At 36.6% G+C, this 25,543-nt stretch overlaps 2 protein-coding genes across 7 annotated transcripts in view; both read left to right on the top strand.

Moving 5' to 3' along the window:
* Window positions 1-2,524: 2,524 nt before the first annotated feature.
* Window positions 2,525-13,956, top strand: LOC113422763 (heme-binding protein 1-like). Of its 6 annotated transcripts, none has more exons than XM_087962563.1 (7): window positions 2,525-2,557; window positions 4,673-4,817; window positions 7,473-7,633; window positions 10,728-10,813; window positions 11,899-12,040; window positions 12,175-12,358; window positions 12,699-13,956. In XM_087962563.1, exons 3-7 carry the CDS (start codon window positions 7,489-7,491, stop codon window positions 12,871-12,873), a joined length of 732 nt encoding a protein of 243 aa, XP_087818689.1. In that variant the 5' UTR covers window positions 2,525-2,557; window positions 4,673-4,817; window positions 7,473-7,488; the 3' UTR covers window positions 12,874-13,956. The 6 variants fall into 6 exon arrangements, with proteins under 6 accessions (XP_087818689.1, XP_087818700.1, XP_026539704.1 ...); XM_087962574.1 differs by having other exon boundaries at window positions 13,620-13,956; XM_026683919.2 differs by having other exon boundaries at window positions 4,673-4,749.
* An 8,168-nt stretch (window positions 13,957-22,124) lies between these two features.
* Window positions 22,125-25,543, top strand: part of PTK7 (protein tyrosine kinase 7 (inactive)) — an 86,668-nt gene continuing 83,249 nt past the window's right edge. The window contains exon 1 of the mRNA XM_026683841.2: window positions 22,125-22,314. Within this exon, the coding sequence (XP_026539626.2) occupies window positions 22,281-22,314 (34 nt within the window). The 5' untranslated portion in view covers window positions 22,125-22,280. The remainder of the gene's footprint in view (window positions 22,315-25,543) is intronic.

Genomic DNA, 25,543 nt, shown 5'->3' on the forward strand with positions numbered 1-25,543 from the left:
ACTTGGACCGCACTTGGAAAATCTGTGCATTGACAAACTTTCCATCTGTCAATTGCAAAAGGCACATACTACAGGTGAAACTCGAAAAATTAGAATATCGTGCGAAAGTTCATTTATTTCAGTAATGCAACTTAAAAGATGAACCTAATATATGAGATAGACTCATTACATGCAAAGCAAGATAGTTCAAGCCGTGATTTGTCATAATTGTGATGATTATGGCTTACAGCTCATGAAAACCCCAAATCCACAATCTCAGAAAATTAAAATATTGTGAAAAGGTTCAATATTCTAGGCTCAAAGTGTCCCACTCTAATCAGCTAATTAACCGTACCACCTGCAAAGGGTTCCTGAGCCTTTAAATGGTCTCTCAGTCTGGTTCAGTAGGAATCACAATCATGGGAAAGACTGCTGACCTGACAGTTGTGCAGAAAACCATTGCTGACACCCTCCATAAGGAGGGAAAGCCGCAAAAGATAATTGCAAAAAAAAGTTGGATGTTCCCAAAGTGCTGTATCAAAGCACATTAATAGAAAGTTATGTGGAAGGGAAAAGTGTCCAAGAAAAAGGTGACCGCAGCCTGGAGAGGATTGTCAGGAAAAGGCCATTCAAAAGTGTTGAGGACTTTCACAGGGAGTGGACTGAGGCTGGAGTCAGTGCATCAAGAGCCACCACACACAGATGGATCCTAGACATGGGCTTCAAATGTCGTATTCCTCTTGTCAAGCCACTCCTGAACAACAAACGTCAGAAGCGTCTTACCTGGGCTAAAGAAAAACAGAACTGGTCTGTTGCTCAGTGGTCTAAAGTCCTCTTTTCTGGTGAGAGTAACTTTTGCTGCATCTCATTTGGAAACCAAGGACCCAGAGTCTGGAGGAAGAAGGGAGAGGCACACACTGCAAGATGCTTGAAGTCCAGTGTGAAGTTTCCACAGTCTGTGTTGATTTGGGGAGTCATGTCATCTGCTGGTGTTGGTCCACTGTGCTTCATTAAGTCCAGGGTCAATGCAGCCATCTACCAGATTTTGGAGCACTTCATGCTTCCTTCCGCAGACAAGCTTTATGGGGATGCTGACTTCATTTTCCAGCAGGACTTGGTACCTGCCCACACTGCCAAAAGCACCAAACCCTGGTTCAATGACTGTGGGATTACTGTGCTTGATTGGCCAGCAAACTCGCCTGACCTGAACCCCATAGAGAATCTATGGGGCATTGCCAAGAGAAAGATGAGAGACATGAGACCGAACAATGCAGAAGAGTTGAAGGCCGCTATTGTAGCATCCTGGTCTTCCATAACACCTCAGCAGTGCCACAGGCTGATAACTTCCATGCCACACCGCATTGAGGCAGTAATTGCTGCAAAAGGGGCCCAAACCAAGTATTGAGTACATATGCATGCTTATACTTTTCAGAGGTCCGATATTGTTCTATGTACAATACTTGTTTTATTGATTGCATGAAATATTCTAATTTTCTGAGATTGTGGATTTGGGGTTTTCATGAGCTGTAAGCCATCATCATCACAGTTATGACAAATCACGGCTTGAACTATCTTGCTTTGCATGTAATGAGTCTATCTCATATATTAGGTTCATCTTTTAAATTGCATTACTGAAATAAATGAACTTTTGCACGATATTCTAATTTTTTGAGTTTTACCTGTAAATTGATATAATACAGCATCTTAACTTCTTGGGAAGAACTTAATGTATATGAAAGCTAACACTAGCTAAAGAACACACCGCTGTGATTTCACTTCGTTGCATAGCTGGCTGGAGAATTCTGGGAGTTGAATTTGCCAAGTTTGGGGACTCCTGACCTATGCAGTTACAGTATTGAGACAGGCCTTGCTTTGCAATATTTTGCCAAGTTGTGATTCAGGAAAGTCCCTACAACCAAATAAAAAATGAGGTTAGGCATTACTGTGTAACAATTAGATACTGATCAGGTGTGTCAATTGAATTTTTATCCAGTTACAGTAAAATAGAGAATACTGAAAACTCCACAATCTGAGCAGTTATTAATTTATTGTAAAATAGGGGTGAAGTTTTGGCGTCCAAACTACTATTATGGATTACAGATCCATTTGATTTTACTGCTTGTTTTGAAGTACCGAAAAGCACCCTTTGGAAATTATACCAGATTATCCATTAAAAAACAACACGTTGCTCTTTATAGTTTAGATTCTATGCTTGAAAACACTGTACTGTAATCCAAATGAACCTAGAACACTCTTGCGTTCCAGTTAATTCCTTAAATTCTTCATCGGTTTTGATTCAAGAAACTAAAACGGCTGCCCTTCTGGGTCGACTCTCCCTATCGCTCCAGCTGGCCTCTGCCCTGGGAGGCTTCGATCGGAACCACGACTAGCCCCACCGACCGAAACAAGAACCACCGGCGGAAGGCCCGAACCTCAATCCACCCGGGCGTGACGTCATCCCTTTCCGAGCCTCTCTTGCTTGGTCTCCCGCCCCTTCCCCCCCCCCTCCGCCCGCCCGCCGCCCCTGCCTGAGAAGACGGGATCCATTCCGGGTCGGAAAAGGTACCGGATGTGGCAGGTAACCCACTTTTCCTCCTTTCTCTAGCCCCCACCCCCCAATAGAGAGGATTGGAGCGCGGACCCCGTCCCCACTCCCCTTTGGCGCTGGGCGCGCTCCCTCTCTGGGCGGAGTCGAGGCGGGGCCTGATGTCAAGTTGCTCCTGGTCGGTCGTAACCCTCGTCCCGGGTTGGATTCCTTCAGCTCCCGACTTACGGGTGTCCCTCCACCCCACCTCACCTGGCACTTTTTAGAGTGATTGGCTCTGCGTCGGTGTCTCGCCTTGCCCGCGCCTGGGGGACGGGGGAGGGGGGGGAAAGGTGTCGACCGGTGCTTTGCCAAGTTTTCCCCTCCTTTGCCCTTCCCTGCCCCGCGATTAAAAGCGCCTTGTGCCTCTGCCGTTCCAGCCCTGCTTGTCACCTCAGTCGAGGAAGCTGCGGCTTAAAAGAAAAGCTTTCCTACCCTACACCTCGCTTTTCCTGCGCAAGCCGGCAGGAGCAAATTCACCCAGGCTCAGCTTCCCCTTTACTCAACTTGCTAGCCCCTTTTCCCTGTTGAAACTGCCTGTTACATAGGAGGTAGAAGGAAAAAAGTAATTTAAAAAAAAAAATTCGCACGATGTCGCCATAGTATTCCCAAATGTCAATGAGATAGATTCTTTATTCCATAATAAAGGAGCCAAAGTTCCTGCTATTTGAGATTTTCACTTGCCCACTTACTTGAAATAGAAACCTACCCTTCATGGAACATTAAAAATGTGAGGGTTTTTTTTTAATGGACAGTATGGCAGAAAGTTGGCAGTTTAGTTATAGCATTTACCTATGTCTGACCTCTCTGAGCTAAAGTGTATAAATGCTACAAGGAAATGCTTTTGAATAAAGCAGGCCCACTGCAGTAATTTCTAAGGGGCACATTAAAAAAAGTGTAAAAGCCAAATTGATAGCTGGTAATAGTTATAATTAAACATTCACAGATTAATTTTTAATTATAAATATAAATATTGTGTTATACAGAAATAACCATATATAACAATGAAGTCTACTTCACTGTTAGAAATTTTGAAGGTCTTCCCAACTTTCCAAAACATTTTGTTTATATAAAATATTTTTAAACCATTTGGAAATTATCTTAAATAATCAACAACAAAAAGTAGGATAGGAAATAACAAAGTAACATGAAATAGGAAATTTCAAAAAAGGTTCTTCAAACATCTTTGCTAAAGTTGAGCCTAAAAACATTGACATGAATTAGCAATATACTTTTTCCCAAAGGAAGTGAACAGCAGGATAGTTGCAATTGTACATGTACAATTGCTACTATCCTGTAATAATTCTGAGTTTAATATAATGTACAATGTTTAGTACTCGTGATGAGTAAATATAACTTCAGAATCAAATGCAACTTTTCTCTGAAAATTATTTATATGGTAGAATAGTTTGTCATAGCTGTTGTCTTCATGTTCTGCTCAACTTGTCAGAGAAATCCAGCTAGCATTTGTGTGGCAAGAGTTAATTGGACTAGATCCAATTAAAAGTTTTTTTTTAATTTCTAACCAGTTCACGAATACTGCTGGCTTATGTATAAATAGATAGTATTTACAAAGTACAATATTATCTCCAATCTGTATGCATTTTATGCATTTATCTATTTATAAACCTGCAATACATACATACATACACAGATACACACATTCATGCACTCAGTTATATAGAAATTTTGGTTTTAAATTAAAAGCCATAACAGAATTAGCAAGTGCTACATGTACACTATATGAAGTTGTTGTATATGTTGAATATCTAAGATAGATATTTCTTATTATGTACATATATATATATAATATTCTAAAACAGTTAAGCCTGGAATTCAGGGCACACTTACTTGGGAAGTCGACGAACTGAAATTCAGAAACTTGCTTAAGATTAGTTTGTGCAATATTCAGCATATTGTAGGTGTTTCAATATTACTAGAAAGAATACACCTGTGTAATTGATCAGTAAATAAGTTATCTATTCATATGTGTGTGTGTGTGTGTGTGTGTGAGAGAGAGAGAGAGAGAGAGAGAGAGAGAGAGAGAGATTCCCTTTTATGAAATGAAAAATAAAAACAAATGTTATTGGTTCTTTTATGTACACTCAGGTTAGTGGACTCCAAAACCCAGAGGGTCAACACAAGCACACCTGGCCTTGAGACAACATACCTACAAGTACTCAAAGGCTAGTACTCACTGTTCATTATATTGCTCTTTCCTAATTCTACTACAGTTCCTGTTCCTGTACTTCAGGTAGTCTTCAATTTACAGCCATTCATTTAATGACCATTAAAAATTAGATCAGCACTGAAAAAAAAGTGATTATCATTTTGCATACACAACCGTTGCAGCATCCTCATGGTCACATGATCAAAATTGGCAATTGACCCTCGGCAACTGGCATGTATTTATGATGGTTGCAGTATCCCAGGCTCAATTTATCATCTTTTGTGACTTTCCAACCACCTAAGTCAATGAGGAGCTCAGATTCATTTAACCACCATGTTACTATCAACTTCAGTGAAACACTTAAAAACTGTTGCAAGGACGGTTGTAAAATGCAGCAAAATTCACTTAATACTCTCTTTCTTAACAGTGGAAATTTTAGACTCAATTGTGGACATAAGTCAAGGATTACCTGTACTACTGTTTGTGTGTCCTATTTTTGTAGAACAGTCAATCTTCTATTTGCCTTAGGCTGCTTCAGGCTGTTTTAGTTTCCCACAGAAACAAAACCACCATCCCCAGCTGAGCTTTTATATCCACCGGTTGCTGGGCTGGCTAGAGAGAGCTCTTAAAGGGACAGGGTGCAAGCAGCCTAGGATGTTGACCATTTTGCAGCAACAGCAGCAGCCTGTCCTCTCACAAGCAAAATGAAAATAAATTGTGAGCAAGTTAATGGTGCTTGCTTCTTAAGAGTATTTGCACATTCCTGTTCACTTACTCTTATATAAATGCCCATACATGCAGTACAATTAAAAGGTAAAACAATAACGCTTCAAAATAAATGTGGGAAATAAACTATTTTCAGATATTTTTTGTTTTTATTTAATTATCTAATAGGAATTATGATTGAAATCCCTCTTACAAGATATATTAATTACATGTAATATTCATATGTAATAGCCATAACATTACCGTAGTCACCAGGTATGTACTGTCAAATGTTTGTCTATTTAACAAATCCAGACTGAGATACTGAATTATAGATGGTATTATTTTCCTGGCTATTACCGCAGTTAAGACTTTTGCATAGTAACAGAAGAGAGCACAAAGTCTACAGCTTGTGCATATTGTGAGATTTTTCTGAGGCTTTAGTATAACTATAATACAAAGCCTCGTGAAATGAAAAAAAAATTAAAGATTAAATGATTATGCATTTCTAACAATATGGGTACTAATAAGTCAGTAAACATTCAGTGCCTTTGGTGGAATAAAAGCCAGAATCACAGGAGGGATTATTAGCAAAGAGACAAAGAAGTTGGAATCTTTGGTATGCAGAATGAACAAAGACAGACTCCCTCTAGCTGTTCACAGGATATGTGTGGTAGTTAATGCAGATAGGTCCCTTAGTCTGACAAGATTTCTAACTACAGATGAGCAACAATGAATAAAATTCTTGGAAGTAACTCCTTGTATCCTTCTTGGTTCTTTGGACTTGACTAGTTTCATAGAATGCAATGTCTCTGTCATGTCAGTGACATTTTAATGTGACATCAGAAGATTAATAATGCAGTTACAGGTGTCCTTGGTTAACTGAATATAAAAATAATAAAATCGAGATTCTGTCTTAGTAAATAACTGTCCATCATCGGCCTGAATTCTATGTGTATTTCACACAACAAGTCAATACCTTTTAGTTTTCATTACTGATTTCCACTATTTTCTGTTAACATTTTTCAAAGTATTCAAATTATTCTGTGTTGAAGCTCCAATTTAGGCTTTGCTGCTGTAAATGTGTGATATGATTCATTCGTGGTGTTAATAAAAGTGGATCTTTAATCACCTTCTGTAACTATATAAAATTACAGACTCTTGAGTTTCTCTTTTACTGAGGTAAAAGCAATTATGGAATTCATAATGGTTATCTTAAATGCATCCCAGAGAGTTAATGTGTTAGTAGAACCCTGAGTTGTTTCAAGGAAAGAACAGATTTCCTTTTTAATATATTTCACAAAAAGAAAATCTCTTTGGGGAGAAATATTCAAATATATAATGCCATCTAGAATTGGCTAATTCATAATTGTTAAATTGTGGTAGCGCAGTAGTTAGAATGTAGTCGTCAGGGTTCCAAGTAATAAACCCACTGCAAGCAAGAATGTCGAGGCAGGTGAATTCCTCAAAAAATAGCTTATTGGCACATATTAGGTGAAAACCAATGGAAAATACATGAAAAAAATAAAACAATAAATCAGACACTCCAGACTAAAATAGTCTTATAAAAAACATAAATGAAACAAAATAGGTCCTGCAGAAATATAATATATTGAAGCTCCAGAAATTTTAAATTATCCTCAAAGGTTGTTATTCTATCTATGCAAATTAAATGATATATTTTTGTCTCAAATCATTTATAAATAATTGTACAGTATGGCACCCAGAAAAAGGAGGAGGCACATATTATCTTTTACTTTGGGTTTAGATTTAACAAGAAGATTGAGTAGAAGGCTGTCCAGTTTCGTTAGATTTTGAAAACATTCATTTAGCTTATGCACCTTAGTTTTCCTACTATTTGACATTTATACTAATTTCTTTTTTATTTTTTGAAAAGTATTTCAACACCTACAAATCTCACAAGCAAGCAGGAGGTCACCCTCCATACTGTATTTTCTCTACAAATGATATGAAACCATTGCTTTGCTATCATGAACAATTCAGAGAATATACTTTGCTGTTGTTTTTTTGCAGAAGCTGAGGTGTTAATATGGCTCGTATCACCCTTGAAGAACTTAATGAAATGGATGATGAGATCCAGGATGAAGAAGAAGAACAAGATGAAACTGAACAAAACCAGCTGTTTTCTATGTGGGAAACAGTAGCCAACACTCATCACGTGATGCTTCCTCAAGGCAAAAAAATGAATCTAACTTTTTATTAGCTGCATATTGATATACTGTGCTTGCAAAGTAGAAAGAGGGTAGAAATTTTTCACCAACAGGGCAAAATCAATTTGTATAAAAGAATTGATATTGATTTAAATTTCTTTTTTGCAGTGTTTTTATTCTCAATTACTACTAAAAGATACCCAGAATTAACAAAAATAGTAAAAAAACAGTTAAAATCTATTCATTTAAAGCAGTGTTTCTCAACCTTGACCAGCTTTAAGATGTGCGGACTTTAAGATGATGGCTGGGGAATTCTTGAATTTGAAGTCATGCATCTTAAAATTGCTAAGGTGAGAAACACTGATTTAAAGTCATGATCAATAATGTATCATTTAAAACGCTGGTTCTCATTCTTTTCTTCACCATGGACCCCCCTTAAAATATATTTTGTGGCTACAGACCACCAAAGCTTAACTCAAGATTTAAATCATAACATTTCTTCAAGCCTTTGCAGACCCCCTGTGATGACATTGCATTCCCCCCCACCCGGCAGACCACAGGCTGAGAACCATTGGGGAGAAAACCAAGTAATGACATAAAACACAAGGGTGTTAAGGAAATCCACAAAATAGGAATAACCCATGAAAAGTCCCACTCCCTTGTGGGTATCATTTTTTCCTGCAATAGCGCAGGAAAAAATAGAAAATAAATAATACAAATATAATAAAGAAAAGAAATATATAAAGAAATGAATTCCCCTTTACTACAATAAGTGTTAAACAATTTTAGTAACTTACCATCTCTTATACAACAAATGATCTCATTTTACCATGACCTAGCTCTTATTTATAAATAAATCCTTCAAATCTCATCATTTGGTTCTGGTCAACAAAAGTCCATTAAGGATTACAAGAAATAACAACATACCTATTTTTACCTTGACCAAATCAACCAAATTTATATTCTTTCTTTTAACTATTAACAATTTTGATCTTTAGTCCCTTCTAAGAATATCCTAGAACTTTTTTTCTCCTTTCTTTTTTTCTTCATCCCTTCTCATAAAATTCTTCAAAGCTTTAAAAACAACCCTAACCTTAATCAAAGCTTTATAATTCTTTGTAAATCCAATATAGGAAAATCATTCAGATCACTCTTTTGGTTTCTTTTCTGTATACGTTTTAATTGTTATCATCAGCTAGTTTCTTTTGTATGTCTAGTTCAGCATTATTTTTCATGTCATTCTTCTAGCCTGCCATTTTTAAATCCACTTTCAAATGAGTCTCAGTCTTGTCCAGTAAACATCTTCCATATTTTAAACACAGTATATCTACAGAGGCAGACACTCTTAAAATTAATTTAACCATTGTTCAAAATATCCTTCAACATGTCCAGTTGGTTATGTTAAAATATTTTTGTTTATTAGTCAAATTTAAATTTTCTTATCCTTTAATTCTTATCTTTAGTTCCTTCTGCTTTCATCTAATGCCCAGTCTTCAGTTTCAATCTACTTTTTTAAAAACAAAAGATTTCCCATGGTATTAATTAAATAATTGCAAAATCTTATTTCAATTTCATGTAGACCTTTGATCCATTTATAACTTACAAGAATCAAAATTTTAATCAGACTTTTGCTGTTTTTGAAGTACTTAACATTGCTGTCTTGCAGTCTCCTTGCAAAGAGCGGTTGCATGGAGCATTTGTGGGTGATCTTAAGTCCTTTCCTTGTCTGGAGAGAAATTACAACAAGCCAGTCTACTCACCAGCTCTATTCCACTTCATTCATCACCTCCGCTTTTGAGAATTTGAAGACTGATTTATGATATATGATTTGATCCTATTTTGTTATGGCTGTCTTCTGGTTTCAAGTTTAAAAATTAAAACAATGTGTTCTGTATTGATTTTTGAAATATATTATAAAAATTAGAAGATATTTTTTCTTAGAGTATTGAGTTAATTATTAATATAATATTCTATATGGTTTTACCTTTTTATTTTTTCCTCTTTTATGTTAATTATACATATTTTAATTATATTACTATTAATTTTTGTTTGTTAACCTCATTATAATCTATGAAATAATAACTTTAGAAACCCAGTAATTCCTACATATCAACAAATGCTGAAGGAGCTCCATTTTGCAACTGCATTGTAGGTAGTCATCTATTCATCTGCTCTAGTTGTTTCCTCAATTTTATCTGTGGAAATCAACCTTACATGGGTCGTTTAGTGGAGAGGATCTGAAGACTTCAAATTACAAACTTGGAAGAATTCCTTCAATTCTATTAGGAGTGGTTGATGGAGGAGGAATTGAAAGAGATCTTACCCTTCAAAGCAAGTTTAAGATCCTGCAGCTGGGGCATGTCTTTAATGGCAGAGTGCTTGAACTTGATTCCCTGCTGAGTGTAATATTAGTTCAAAAGGCAAATGCAGGCTGCTTTGCAACACCATTATAACTAAGTCAGCTACTTTGAAATGGTAATTATAGCTATCAGCACAGCTGTGGAGTTGTCATCAGAAAATATCATTGATACTAAATAATCCTATACCGTATTCTTATTTACCTGTATTGTGTTAAGCTATAAGCACTAAACACTCTATACACTAAAAATTACTATTTCTACTTTAATTCTTTAATTACTTTGAAGAAGGAAAGATTGGTTTTTGTTGCTTCAGACCAAAGATCAAGAGAAATAATGCTGTGAACTCTAGACTATGGAATAAAGGAACTCAATTGTTTCTTTAATTGACTTTCGCTGTTACCATTCCAGCACTCAGGTAAAGAAGAATGAAAAATCTGATATAGACAAAATCCAGCATGCTTATTTCTATCCTGCTCCACAGGGGTTGGTTTTTTTAAAGCGTTTTTTTTCTGTCTCTATAACTTAACAACCCCTCCCCACAATTCCCAGAGCCTCAAAGTCTCAACCACTTTGTTATGCATGGTTGGAGGCATAACAAATGGAGGGCCACAAATATGCAGGGCCACCTGTGCACTACTTTTCACAGTGGACTACCCACAATAAATAAAAAGCATTTTAAGTTAGGTTATTTGGAAATGCAGTTGTATACAAATGCTTTAATCCTTAAAGTTAACTTTTCCCAATTTACTCTGTTTCAGACATGGCAGGTCCAGTACTACAGATGACTCATCATAACCATGTGCGAGAGCCTGTGCCCTACACTGTTTTATCACAGCATGAGAAAGTAAGCAATCATATTCATGTAAATATTTATTGCTTAACAGGCATAGACACTGTTTCTGAATAATGTAACATGTATATAGCCGACTGTCATATTTTTTGATATATTGAGAAAGGATTGTAGAATAAAACCATGCAATGTTCCTGGTTTCCTTAAGTGTCCATAATTTCACCCAAACTATAGTTTTAGCCATCATTAACTTTCTATCAAATTTGTCTTTCGGATGTGATTTTGAGGATATTCCTACTCAAAAGTAAGCCTCATCATGTGCAGTAAAACAGTAGAGAACTACCACCTAAATAACTTACCATGCAAATTATTCCAGAGTAAGACAGCCTAATAATTTTCAGAATTCAAATCCTGTCAGGCTACTTTACCGTTTGGAAAGATTTATTAGGATTGTAGCCCAAAAGGATGGTGGGCAGGAGTTGCATTATATTATTTCCCATGAATCTGCTTTTTTATTGTTTATTATTTTTAATGATAGCAATGTTTTTTAAAGCAGTTATATTTGTAGCCTGTGTTGACTTTGCTTTAGTCTGTTTATATTAAGAACACATGGTGCCTTTTGGGATTCTTCTGGGCCAAATGTATAGTGTACATTGTTGCCAAACCTGTTATCCTCAGAAACGTTTCTAAAAGGGACTAATGAAAAACAAAAGATTAGTTGTCTCTACTTTTAGATGCTTTGCAATTTCAGCTTATAGTGATAAAAAATTAAAATGAATTATTAGGAAACATATTTTGAATTTAATATGCACAATAAAATGGATAAACACATACGCAAACAGATGTGCACACCAACACACACAAAATTTTATTTAAAACATTTACATCAGTAATGCATATTGAATATTAATATTACATATAGTTAAATATTTCCCCAAATTTGTATTTATCTTTTAAAAAATGTGAAAAAGCAGCTTTTACTAACAACATCAACACTTCCAAAATTTTATATCACTTGTAAAGATATCAAATTTGTCTCCAATAATGTAATTATCTAGATTTTAAAACTCATAAATTTTGTTACACTGTTGATATTTCTTCCCCTGGCAGTAAATCACTTCTCTTCCTTCTTGGTTCAGTGCGAGGAAACAACATATGAGGAACGCCTATACCCTGCTGGGAAATGGGCATGCATCACTAAAGGAGAACCCAAGTATGAGCAGAGCATCTCATTGGGTTTCATGAAACTTATAAGATACATCTGCAAAGAAAATTCCCTAGGTGTGTATGAGCAAGTGCCATGGGGAGATGTAGAAGTTTACATGACCAGAATTTATGGGGTTTGGAAAAACAAGGAATGGATTTCCCTAGATTTATCTTTCATGACTGGTATTTCTACCTATATCTTTATCCAGGCCAGCACTTGGGGATGACAATACCAGTGATTAATGAGATCCACCTGAACAAGGAGGGTACTGAATTGGTCCCAGAAGTTATCACTGCTTATTATCTTCCTCAGGAATTTCAGCTTAATCCTCCTCTCCCCATGGATCCAGAAATCCAAATACTAGAAAGATCACCTCTTCAAGTTATCACCAGGTAAGTCCTGATGGACTTGGGCTATGCTTTAGATGCAAACAGCCTTTTAACTAAAGGAAGAATCAACTTGCTTTTTGTTCTTAGGTAGAAAAAAATATATATGCATGCCTGGGAAAATAGTTTCTAAGTAAAAGAAAATATGCCTCTGGTTATATAATGGAAAAGGGAAAGGATCTTGTGGAGAGACTGGCTTTCTTAGACCAGTTTTTCCTGTATTTTAAAAAAGATTAGAAGCCATGCACTGATAGATGGGTAGGTGAATGGTGGATAGATGGGAAGGAAACAAGACATTAAACACAATATATTTATGTAATTGTTTTGTTGTTAACTTTCTGTAAAGGGAGTTTTATGGGCCAGCTACTGAGGAGACAATCCTGCGTGAGATTCACTTTCTTTGGGAGTTATTGGGCTCGACAGATAATGTGCTCCGTGAAAGGTACTTGGTGGCTGCATATCAGAACCCTAGTATACCCAATCGTCGCAATGAGATATGGTTTATCCGGAGAACAGACTGAAAGCATCATGGATTTCTAACAAGATTGTAACCCAGTGAATTCAGTTTAGATGGCAGTTCTAGCCTGAAGGAGATGAATGCACTTTCTAACTTACTCTAGAACTGACCTGATGACCCATTCCTTTTCCTTGAGGGCATTAAGGACTTGTATTCCCTCCTATGAGTTCAGAAATAGGAAAAAACAAGAACATGGAAAAGTAGTATGGTTTTCTAATGTTTCTGGAGGGAGCTGGCATTGGAAGAATCTATGGATATCTGCTTCATTGACTTTGAAATTTGTCTACCCACAGCTGAGTCAAAATGCATCAGCAATTGCAACTGTTCAGCCATCCACATCTGGTATTTTAAACATTCTGAATTCTTCTGGAAATGAATTTGGAGTGCCAGCCTGTAGCTGGATGGGGGCATAGGTCATAGTTTTAACTTACTTAGAGAGAGAATTTAATTTCTGGGCAAGAGGCTATATCATTTAGCCATGTATACTTTTAATCACCTCTGTTCCAGCTTGACGTGGAATAATTTCAGACTTTCTTAACTGGGTTTATTTGAATATATCCTAGAAAGCCTTTCCCAGGAACAATCTCACCTGAAAGGAAGGTCTGAGAATTGGAGATCAGAGAAATCCTCTTCTGTTTTTTAAGAGTGGTATTAACACCTGTCCCTCTGTAACCTATCCACCAACTGGGCTTGTATCCATGGATGCTTCCAGACTGTTGATTACTGCTTTCATTTTTCTCTCCTTCATAGACATTTTTCTATTAATAAAAGTAAATGGAAGCTACAGTGAAAAAATATAGGACACTTATCAATGAAAAATGTGATTATATGGATCCTGGACTTCTTTTTATTCTTTTAATGAACAAGGTAATTGTAAAATAAAGGCCATATTGAAAAGCATCCCGTCATTTTGCAAGGTACCCATTGACTGAGCCATGTATTTACTGGAAGTTATAATTGGCTGCATTGTTACATTGCACTACGTTATATTCTGATTGGTTGATTTCATGGCCAAGAAAGAAGCTGTTTTCTCTGAAGGAGGATAATAGCACAGAGCAATTGTGAAATAAAATCTAGCTCAAACCTCTCTGATGCTTGTTATTGAGTTACATGGCATCTGATTAGATTTTTATTTCACCTTTATAAATAACTAAAGACAGTGAACATACATAACATTCCTTCTTCCTCCTCTTTCCCCCACTACAACAACCCTATAAGGTGGGTTGCTCTAAGAGACATGACAGGCTCAGTCACCGAAACAGCCTGTGATTACCCGGGGCATGGCACAAAGGCAACACAGTCACATAAGCAAGAAGTGTCCCTTTAATACCTCCAACTTTGCCACCAATGTCCAGGTTACCTTCGGCTGGAGAAAAAACTCTCCCAAGAACAGTCTTTAAGTGGAGGAAATTCAGTTCGATAACAAAGTACATATAAACTGTAAATAAAAATCCACACAAACCACGCTGCAGCAATTACATGGACAGGGCAGGATAAGGAATTGCAGATTTAAAAGGCCAACAAAACACACACCGTTGGGAAGACGCCAGGAACCCAGATAAGCCTCGACAAAACAAGATAATACACTATTTGCTTCCAACAAGTTGCTGTGTGCAAACTCCTTTTTTAAACACTGTGTTCCCAGCTGCAGGTAATGAAGGGAATCAGGGCCCTTTCCGCCACACCACTCACGTTGCTCCCTTCTCCGTTCCTCCCTGTATGCCCTAGGATGAAGAGGGGGTGGGCCTGGATCTTCCTCTGAATTCCCTCTGCCTTGCTACCTTTTCCCTGCTCTGGCCAGCCGGACTGGGCCCTTTCCCAGTTTCTTCCACAGCCAACAGAGCCACACTTGCACTCCCTGTCAGCTGCTCGGCCTCCCCCTCGGAATCAGATTCCGACAGGGGCATGACACAGCCTTTATACCTAAGGCGGGACTAAGACTTCATGGTCTCTTTAACTACTGCACCAAACTGGCTTTGATTTTGATGACAGCTTAATTTTTTTTTAACTCCAGAAATAGTTGTTACATAAAGAACAAATGATAATGTTTGAAACAGGAACATTGATTTTACATTGTGACTATCTATTCTTCTTAAATGGCTATATTTCTGAAAACTACTTTGGAATGTATCTTGATTTCTTATATATTTCTAGTGGAAATCAGATGAGGTCTAACTAGATACAGTGGAACGCTTTCTGTCATCAAGGGTGATAAAATATACTGTATGTTCTATTCATCTACAGTATATGGCAGAATCCATATACAGTAGTTACTGATCTGTGTAACTTCCGACGCCATAAGCCCTCAAATTCAATTTATAGTACTTCCCTCAGTTGTAAATGAGCATGTTTTATATTTTTAGAAACTATAACTTTTATTTTAGTTGTATTATATGGATATTCACAGTTGCATAAATTAGTATGTGTTCTATCACTTTCATTCAATCAGATTTAATAACTGTGCAGCTATAAATCAGCAATATCTATAATTCTTTGGTGATAAAGTATCCTGTGCTTATCTGGAAATGGTATAACATGGATTTAATAAACCCTTTGATCATTTTGCCAAGTATAGCAAAACAGCAAAGTAGTTTATTTTTAAACTAGTTTTAAAAACTTTTAGAAGTGCAATATTTAAAAATGCTCAGGAGCCTTTCAGAAACTGAAATTTCAGATAAAATGCATTTGTTTCAATGATGATTAATCAGAGATCTAACAGGAACAGAAAAGGAGACAGTAAAAACATGCATTTTGCAAATACAGAAGGGCGTAGAAGATACGTTGGGATCATACTGAAAGCAACAATGCATACAGAATGCAGAAAAGAAATTATTTTGCTATATTAGCAAATACCAGAGATACTTAATAGAAACAATGAAATAATCCAAGAATTATCTGTTTTAGGTGAGTAAAATATATGGATTACTTCAAGATTTTTAGGTCTATGGTTTTAGATAAATATTAATGGAGGAATTATTTTGGTTCATATGATACACTAAACCAGTGATGACAAACCTATGACATGCGTGTCAAAGGTCACAAGCTACAACATTTTGGGTGATACACCAGCATTCACCAACACCCAACAACTATTCTTGACAGCATGCCCTTTTTTCATGCCATTTTTGGAGGCTGCACAAGAATGGGGTATACTCTTATGCAGCCTCCAGAAGTTGTGAACCCTCTGAAAATCACATGGGAATAGAGCATGCTTTCCACACTTTAAGAACACACTGCCTGAAGATAAGTGGCGCACAGCATAACCTGCGGATCACTGGGCCATGGGGGCATTTGCACCATTCCCAAGGCTTGTGTACCTGGTAGAGGCATTTGGGCTGAAATCAAGGCCTGGTTCTCAACCTCAGGCCCAGTCTCACTGAGTGCCACTGGCCTAGACAGCAGAGAAATAGAAAATTGTCTAGGGAGATTCTCAGTCATCCAGGTCATGGTTGTCCCAAAGGTGCTTTTTTCCAGAGCCAACTGGACTTTTCCAGAGCCAACCGAAAGTCTTCAAAGAAAAACCAGAAAGTCCAGTTGCCTCTTGAAAAAGCACATTTGGGACAGGATAGAAAATTGTTTCTCTTGTTTGGTAGGAGGTTGATATGCCAGCCGAATCAAGTTAAGCATTTTCCAAACTGCCATGCCCCAAAGAATTGCCATTACTGCCCTAAACTATAAGCTAATTACAAGGATTTAGTTTGCAAAATATACTAGGCTAAAGTGTAGCTGACTGATTTGGGGTTAATTGTTTCATGCAAACAGCATACATGTTTGCAGAAAGACCAAGTTCATGTCACCATTTTGAGGTCAGCAATTAGGAGTAAAAATGCAGTTAAGCATAACTACATATTCAATGGCACCTGGAATAACACTGTATAGTGCAGGATTAAAATATTTGAAATAAATCCACCTCATGCTATAACAAACCAGTCCAAGATGTGTCTGATTACTCTGAATTAGTGAACAGTCCTCTGGCTCTAGGTTATTTGTCTGTCTCTTCTCACTGGCTGAAATTCTAAATTCTTGGAGACTGACTAGACAAATCCCTGTAGTTTTCTTGACAAGGGAAGAAATGGTTTGTATCTGTCTAAAGCCCATTAACTGGAAGTCCTTTTTAAATGTTTGAGATGTGTATCCTTTATTTTAATTGGAGGTATAGATTTCCACAATTATTGATGGTTTGCTAATCATAGCAAAGAGCAGCAAATCTTGGAAATAGAATGATATACTGTATATTAGGCATTTAACCCACTATGACCCTTATATACTTGATTTAAGAGGTTCCTACCTTTATAAAACTCAATGTCTTCATATATCCATTTAGAAAAAGATTCAAGAAAAAGAAGCTTCAGCTTACAAAATGCCCTTATTTTCTGTTTACATTTTATAGGATCTAATTAAGGATATTGTAAATTTGTTCTTTGTTATATGAAAGAGAAGTAAAGGGATTCAACAGTAATTTTCAAGTTGTTAACATATTAGTGTGAAATTCTAAACTATAGTGTTCTGGAAGGAAGAGGAATCAAGACTTTGGCTTGTGAACCATTGACTTTACTTCACCCTTTCATTGCATCCTATTTCAACACAGCATTACTATGGAAGATAGAAACATCCTAATAGAACAAATAAAGATGACCTATTGTATTAAAATGTTGGAATGAAAATCATATTTTGCAAGAATTTTTTACTTTCAGAGTGAATGATTTGGCTCTTGAGAGACAAAAAATTAAACCATTGTTAGTAGCAAATTGCATTAAATTACCTGGCCTAGAGAACAGAATCCTTATATAGAATTATAGTCAAGCTACTTAGTGTATTCCAATCCATGACAGACATACCTGAAGACAAAACTAATATGAGTAAAAATTAATAGACCTTAAGAAACACAGAGTTGACCAAAATGCCTTTAAAACTCTAAAGTTCTTTAAACATAGAGATTTTACTTCCCATTATTATCAAATATAATAGAATGGGCAGGATGACTATGGCTAAAGGTTGCTGCAATACAGTCCACCTGAACAATTTGAACAGCAGAAGCTACAGACTCTGTAGTTTCTTCCCCAAACCCCAAAAACTTTAACCTTAGACTGTCTACTATTGACCTCACCCCTTTCCTAAGAGGCCTGTAGGGGGCGTGCATAAGCGCACCAACGTGCCTACCGTCCCTGTCCTATTGTTTCTCTTATTCTTTTATTTTTCTTATATGTACCCATTTCATGTATTCACAACTATGTATACATTTATACTTATTATCTTGTAAACAATTGGCAAATCAAATAAATAAATAAATAAATAAATAAATAAATAAATAAATAAAAGCTGCCTTAGACCAGAATTCTTCAAACTGTGTTCCTAGGAACCATAAGATTCTGTAAGAACTTGATGCAGTTGAGTGAAAGGCTAAGGGAAAACCCAAAGGTGCTTTTTCCAAAAGGCAACTGAATTTTCTTGGGTTTTTATTTGAAAACATTTTGTTTTTCATCCAAGAAGCTTCTTCAGTTCTTGAAGAAACTTAAAGAAATTGAAGAAGTTTCTTGGATGAGGAGGGAAACCTTTTCAATCAAAAAACTAAGAAAATCCAGTTGCCTTTTAGAAAAAGCACCTTTGGGACAACCATGACCTGAAAGATTGAGAATTTCCAATAGCGCTAAGGACAAGGGAAAGTACAGCTTCACATAGCCAATTTTTTGTCAGTACAGCTTTTGTCTCTTGATGAGGGCTTCTAGGAATGGTTTTCCTTTAACAGATTTCATGGGCAGAAAAAAAAAGAAAACTGCTTTAGGCCACCCTTCCTTTTATATACCTTTGCAAGAAAGGCCTTTACATCGATTGCTCTGAGATCAAAAGCCCATTTCTCCTTTTTACATAGGATTCAAAATGCTTCCTTGCTGAATATGTGACTTTTTAAAATATTAGCTAGTAACAATCGAGGATGATATTCCACCACTTCCCCTTCACTAACAGAATCCATTCCACTGGAGGATTTTTCCCCACAAGCAATTAATCCAACTTTTCCATTTTGACAAAGATAAAAAAAGATTAAACAAATAGCCACTAATTTATTGCATAATCATATTGATTATATGATTTTGTTTATAGTATAGCAAATCTAAAATAATGACACATGGTACTAATTGCTTCTTTCCAACAGGGAATGATAATCCTTAGATGAACATTAAAATAAACAGCTATATCCTAGTTGTTGTTAACTACATATTACCATGGAATATATATTTAATTTAATAAATGAATAAGTAAAACTCTGTTCCTCTGCACTTTATAACAGAAAAAGAAATATTACAAATTTGAAAGCAAATGACCCTTTATTCTACAGTTTTCCAAAGCAGCATGTGAATTCCCTAAGTAACAAAGGCCATTTACTACATGGTAAGTATTTTGTGAAAACATGAACAAGGGTTATAATCTTTATTGCCTCTTCCCTAGTTGCAAGCCTGGAAAGGAAATAGGGTTGTCACCAGCCGTGCTGTTCTCAGCTTGAGATAATAAAGAAATGAAATAGGACACAGAAACTTTTGATGTTCCTAGCCAAGTGATCAGAGGGAAAACCTTTGGGGGCCTGGAGGCTAGATCCTTTCATGAGTTAGCAGTCTCTTGTTAAGTGTCCTCAGAGAAGGAGACTGCAATGTCATGTAACAGGCTAAACAATTCACCATACAGGTGTGACATGAATGTTGTATACAGAGTTTTAAACATTGATTTTTTGACAATAACCAGATGCTTTTATTGTAGTTTTTTTAAAATAAAACTAATGGCCATTATTCTACATTTGAACAAACAGTAAACCAACTCTATTCGGTAGTATGGTACAAATTAATTAACTGCATATTCTAGCATAACATGTCGTAAGAACACTATAAATTAGCCCACCAACAGTTATATGTTACTAATGTTGAATGTTTAGCTTGTCAATATTTGGAATTCTTGTTATAGAAGAATAAGACTATGAACTAGAAAAAATGTTAATAGTGCTAATAGCATTACTTATCAGATTGAGAGGAAATTAAAATGTTTTTATTACTTCCTCAAGGGTTTGTAGTTTCCTTCTCCAAAGGACCTGCTTTCCTTTTATCCCTGATATAAAAACTAGACCTAAAGTCTGTTTTTCTTTCAAATAGTGATTACATGTGGGTAGTTCTTTTTTTTTTTAAAGTAGCTAGTTCTATGTAAATAGTTCTTAGTACCAATACGAAGTCATTGTAATTTTCATTCTTTTTCCCTTGAAATAAAAAAAACACAAATATGAAAAGTATAAGAAAGTTAAAACTAGAGTTGTGTTTGGACCCTCTGTAAAATTAATAAGTGGCATGATTCCATAATGGAAGCTTAATCTAGGATACACAAACACATATACAATTATGTTTTTCACAGCATTATTCCTAAGCATGTTAATATTATTTTATTTAAACCACTGAATAAACAATTATGATACAACTTGTTTGCATTACTTTGGTGCACAACAATTCTCACATTTATTTACATTCCTTGAGCTGCAACTACTCATCAAGAGCAATTGTGTAGGTTAAAGCTACATAAATGTACATTTTTAAATCTTGCCTCAATAAACTGTTTTGTAATAAACCCAAACTAGAGTTGCCAAAAGGTGAAACTCATTAGCTTTATCACTAGGAGTCCCCTCAAAAAACTATTTCCCTGCAACATTTATGTACTACTGTATCCTTGAAATTAAACTGTTTATTTACAATATATGAAAAGACTGCCCTGCATTTCTGAAAGTAATAGAATGGTATCACTAAGAAAGAGCTGAAACACCAACTTGTAATTTAATCAAATAAGAACAAATCTACAGTTTTATTTAGTCACATAAAATCTATCTACACTTGTGAGTCATATATTTGCATCACCTCACACTTAACATCCATTACTAAATTTTCAGCATCCATTATATTTTCAGGTACTTGTGGCTTATTAAAAATTAAGTCTTGTAGTATTGAAACACATAATTTTCTAACTGACAGATATACAGAGTATGTAGTCACATATACTAACCCAATTTAATCATGGATTTTGAATAAACTGCAAAAGACTGGGTCACATGTTTGCCCCAAACCAGATAAACCACATTATGTTTTAGCTTGATGTATGATCCATTGAGACTGTTAAATTTGAAATGAACAGAAATAAGGCTGTTTCATGAATAAATTAACGGAAGAGATAGAGGATGACATTTAGAAGCCAGCCTTATGCATCTTGTTTCATGGGGAACAAATTATCTGGAAAAGGTAACAAATAATTTTATGGCAGTTTAAAAGCTAACTCATTTATTAAGGTACAAATGTTTTCAGGTACAGTCCCATTCATCAACTGCATGGAGTAGAATCTTGAAAGATGGAAGTGTGTGTGTGTGTGTATACCTACATTCATATATGTATATATATATATTACGTGCCCAGAATTGGTTGGAGTTCTTTGATTATGTACCATCATGTCAACTCTTAGTAACCATAGATAGATTTTCACCATGGGGATCTGTCCCCAATATGGTCTTTCAGGCCTTTCCATGGTGTTGTCACTGTGAGTGAGTTCATTGTTCCTTTGGCTGCTGGTCATTCTTGCTATTTTTTTCCAGCATTAGAGCCTTCTCCACAGACCTGGGTTTTTGCTTAATGTATCCAAAACAAGAACCTAGTCCCTTGTATCTGCAGGCAGCACCCCCACTCTGCCTTTACTCTCCAGGAATTCTCAGAATCTTCTCCAACACCAAAGTTCAAAAGCGTCAATACTCTTTCTATCCTTCAAATCTCTGTAAATCAAGCAATAATTCAATGGGGGTGGTGGGACATTACAGCTGCTAGAAATAGTAAGATTAGGGCGAAATGAACAAAAGAAAATATAGACCAAGATTAAATATACTAAAATAACTCTTAAGTAAAACTATCGGATTGAAACATTAATTTAGTTACCTAGTATTAACCAAGGTGAAGCATCTACCATTATTTTCTGGGGTGTCTAGGTAGGACATCCCGGAGAACCTTTCTTTTGAAATAATAATTGAAGAAAAAAAAAAAAACCCTCGCATCGGCTCTCCCATTTTAAGAGCCCACCAAATCCAGTCAGTAGAGGTCGCCCGCCAACCGGACAGGTAATCGGAGAGGCGAGGAGAACTAAGTCGGGGCTGGTGGTCGGCAATTAGGTTCCGGCCTGCCTTTTGCCGGAGCGGGATCCTCCTGCCCGGAAGCTCCACCTTGTCCCGGGTGTGCGAAGCGAGGCGAGGGGTGGGGCGGGGCTGGCTTTGGTGGCTGGGCTGGCCTGGGCTAAGAGGTTTCTCTGGAGCTTTTTCTGAACAGCATGGAGTGAAAACTGGTGCCAAGGCCGGAGTTGGCCGGGCGCAACCGAAAAGGAAATCAAACCGGCGCAGCGTTGACCGCGGAGATGGCGAGGGGAGTCTTCCTGCTGCTGCTTCTTGGTGAGTGCTAGACGAAAAGAAAAAAAGAAAAAAGACCCATAACCCTGACTCCTCGCCCCTTGTTCTTGTGCGCGCCCGCCCTCCCGCCGGTCTGCCTTGCGAATCGGGCGTCCCGCGCGGGCGTTCTTTTCCTTCTAGTTTGCTTGCGCTGGAGAGAACGGGGGAGCCCCCATTTTATGCCTCCGTCCGGAGGCGGCCTGGGGAGCGAGGAATGTTTTGGAGAGAGCGGGGGGCAAAGTCGGTCCTCGCCCTGCTTCTTGAGCCGGCGTGGATGCGCTTTCTTCGAGGCGCTGAAAGGCGCTCGTGGACCCCAGTCCGGCGTGGCGCGAGGGAGCTTGTGTGGCTGTTTGGGGCTGTGTTAGAAAGTAGCAGCTCTGCTGCTGGGGGAGGTTTGTGTGTGTGTGTGTGTGTTAAAAAAAAACGCCTCAGCACGATTACGACTAACCACCCCCTTTCAAGGGGTTCCTTTGTGTCCGCGGGAGATGTTGGAGGGAGCTGGGAAGTGGATGCCGAGAGTCGGTGTCTCTTTCCCGCTCTCTCTCCCCGCAGCCATTTGGTGCCAAGACCCAATCAAGCCCCTCGGCGTCCGTAAGGGATTTCTTTCCATCGATCGCCTCCGCTGCCACAACAGCGTCTCCCCTTTCTCCTCCCCTGTTTCATTAGACCAGGCCCAGCAATTGCTCGGTGCCATTCAGACTGAACAGCGGGATCTTTCTCAAGCTGGCAGGCAACATTTCTTCTGGCTCACTAACGTGCTGGTTTGAAACTGCTCCAAGGAGAAAGGAGTGACTGGAGGAATAGATTGGGGGGGGGGGGATACATCCAAGTGCCTTTATTTTGCTCCATCGGTGTCTTCAGAGAAATTTTAAAATTCCATTCTTGATTCTGATAATGAATCTCTCAGCTGCCGTGATTCTGAATGGTCCTGAGAAATAACTGCAAGATTAAATAAAGCAGTAGTCATTACTGGATAATCCTACATGTGCTCTTTCATATTGAGTTTTCTAAACAATATTGATTTTTTTTACTAAGAAAATTTTCCTTAGTAAGAGTTGTCAGGATTCTGAACTTTTGCCTATGTTTTCTGAACCACTGCCATTAACAAAATAAATGTAAGCTTCTAATGCAGTTGTGACAACTTTCAATCTAATTTAAACCTTAATGATAGGTGCTGAGTTTCAGACTATATCCTGGAATGTAAATTAACATAGTTCCATATATGGTGGAATCAGACTATCCTGGCTGAGAAATTTGGCTAATGTTGTTTAAACCCATGGAGAGGTTTAAAGTCACCTTTCCTGTCATAACTCCCATTGATTAATTAGAAGTGCCAAAATGTTTGTTCAATTACATTGGGTTAGTAATACATACATACATACATACATACATACATACATACATGAAGAAATTATCAGCACATTTGTGATCTAGTGTTGATAGAAGATTGTGAATTTGAATATGAGTGAAATCTCTGAATATGTTATTCACATAGACAGGGTGTATCATGCCAGATTAGTAGCTGGCATGTTATATATCTGAATTGCCTTTGCTCTATGCAATTTCTTGATATTAAGAATCCAAGGAAGGCCTCGCAGCAGTTTTGATCTTAGACATGATAATCTTAACTGAGAGTTGCTTCACATGTTAGAGAATATCATGAATATCACTCTAAAATACTAAAAATCACTAATGTATTTTTGAAGTTAATTAGATGTTAGCTGATTTTTAAAAAATAAATTTATCAATTCAATGCAAGGAAGCAGAATTTGCTTTTCTCACAAATATCAATTACAGATTAAACCCAAGATTTAAATATTTGTTTAATTTCAGAAGCAAATAAAAAAAGTATCCATTAGTAAACAAAATAAATAATTTGGATTCACATCAATAATTTAAAACCAACACTGGAAAATTTAAGATTATAAAAACGTTCTGGGTCAGGATGTTCAATGAGGTAGTAGTTTGACTTGGGTACAGCATGGAGTGAGAAGCTAGCTGTTATAGTTTGTAATGATTTATCATTTTATAGTTTACAACATTTGGTCCTAACCATAGTTAATTCCATACACCATACTTGAACAAATATGAAAACTCAAGTCAGAGTTTTCCAGAACATGGGTCTGAACTATTTCCCTCAAAATGCCTTTCTTTTCAATCCACAAAATAGTTCTATTTGCTTTCAGATTTATTTATTTATTCATTTATTAAGGCAAATTCTTCCTGAAAGCCAAATCACCCACTGATGAAAAATCTTAAAAGTTTAAATATAACACATGACAAAAATCTTCACAGAAAAATATCAATATTTCTTTAAATTTCACAATTTCTTCCACTGTATCTAATGAGTATATATTTCATATTGAAATCAGTTATAACATGACACTTGAAGAGAATATTAAACATTAAATACAACTGTGCTATTTTGCACTATTATTTCAAATTAAAAATAATCTTGATTACTAGAATTCAACATTTTGACAAGTATACCAACAGTGCAAGTTTTTAACAGAAATAGCACATTTATTATGAAATTTTATTGCTCCTTGGAGGATAAAACATTAACAATATTAAGAGTTTGTTTGCCTTATTTTGCACACTAAATTACTGTACCAGAGAAGTTCTGGATTTAGAAATATTCTTTATCCCTTCAGAAATTATTGTTGTTTATTTTACAGTATCTCAGTTTAGAACTGCAACTTTTATAACATTATGTTTCTTCCTTGCCTGTCATATCTAGTACTCAATTTCCTTTGGAATATTATTCCAAATACATTGCTAAACTGCAGGGAATCATAAACTGTTATGATTACACCAACCCACTTCTCCTTAATTCAGAGAATTAGATGAAGTTCAATATCCTCTTGCAGCTGTTTTGATTGAGGAAATATATTGTACTTTAAAAAAATGTTCTTCTCTCTATATGAAACATGTTTGATAAAAGTTATGTGACTATCAAGTGAGCAGTACGAATATTTGATTTCAGATTATTTAAGAAAACTATTTTAAAATATGAGAAAGATAATAGACAACAGTGTATGTTAAAAGAATAATGTTTAATTTGTGCAAAAAACATTAAAACAGATTGGAATCAAAAGGTTTGTAAAATTTTGTCCTATTGTGTCATAGACCACAGTGGAAACTAAATAAAATCCAGGGATCTGATGGATTAAACTGCTGACTTTATTGAGTAGAGGAGATCATCTACAGCATGTCTGAAACTAATTAAATG

This window comes from Notechis scutatus, chromosome 1 (genome assembly GCF_049901735.1).
Source record: "Notechis scutatus isolate UNSWTSFEM ecotype Mainland chromosome 1, rNotScu1.2, whole genome shotgun sequence".
NCBI lineage: Eukaryota > Metazoa > Chordata > Lepidosauria > Squamata > Elapidae > Notechis > Notechis scutatus.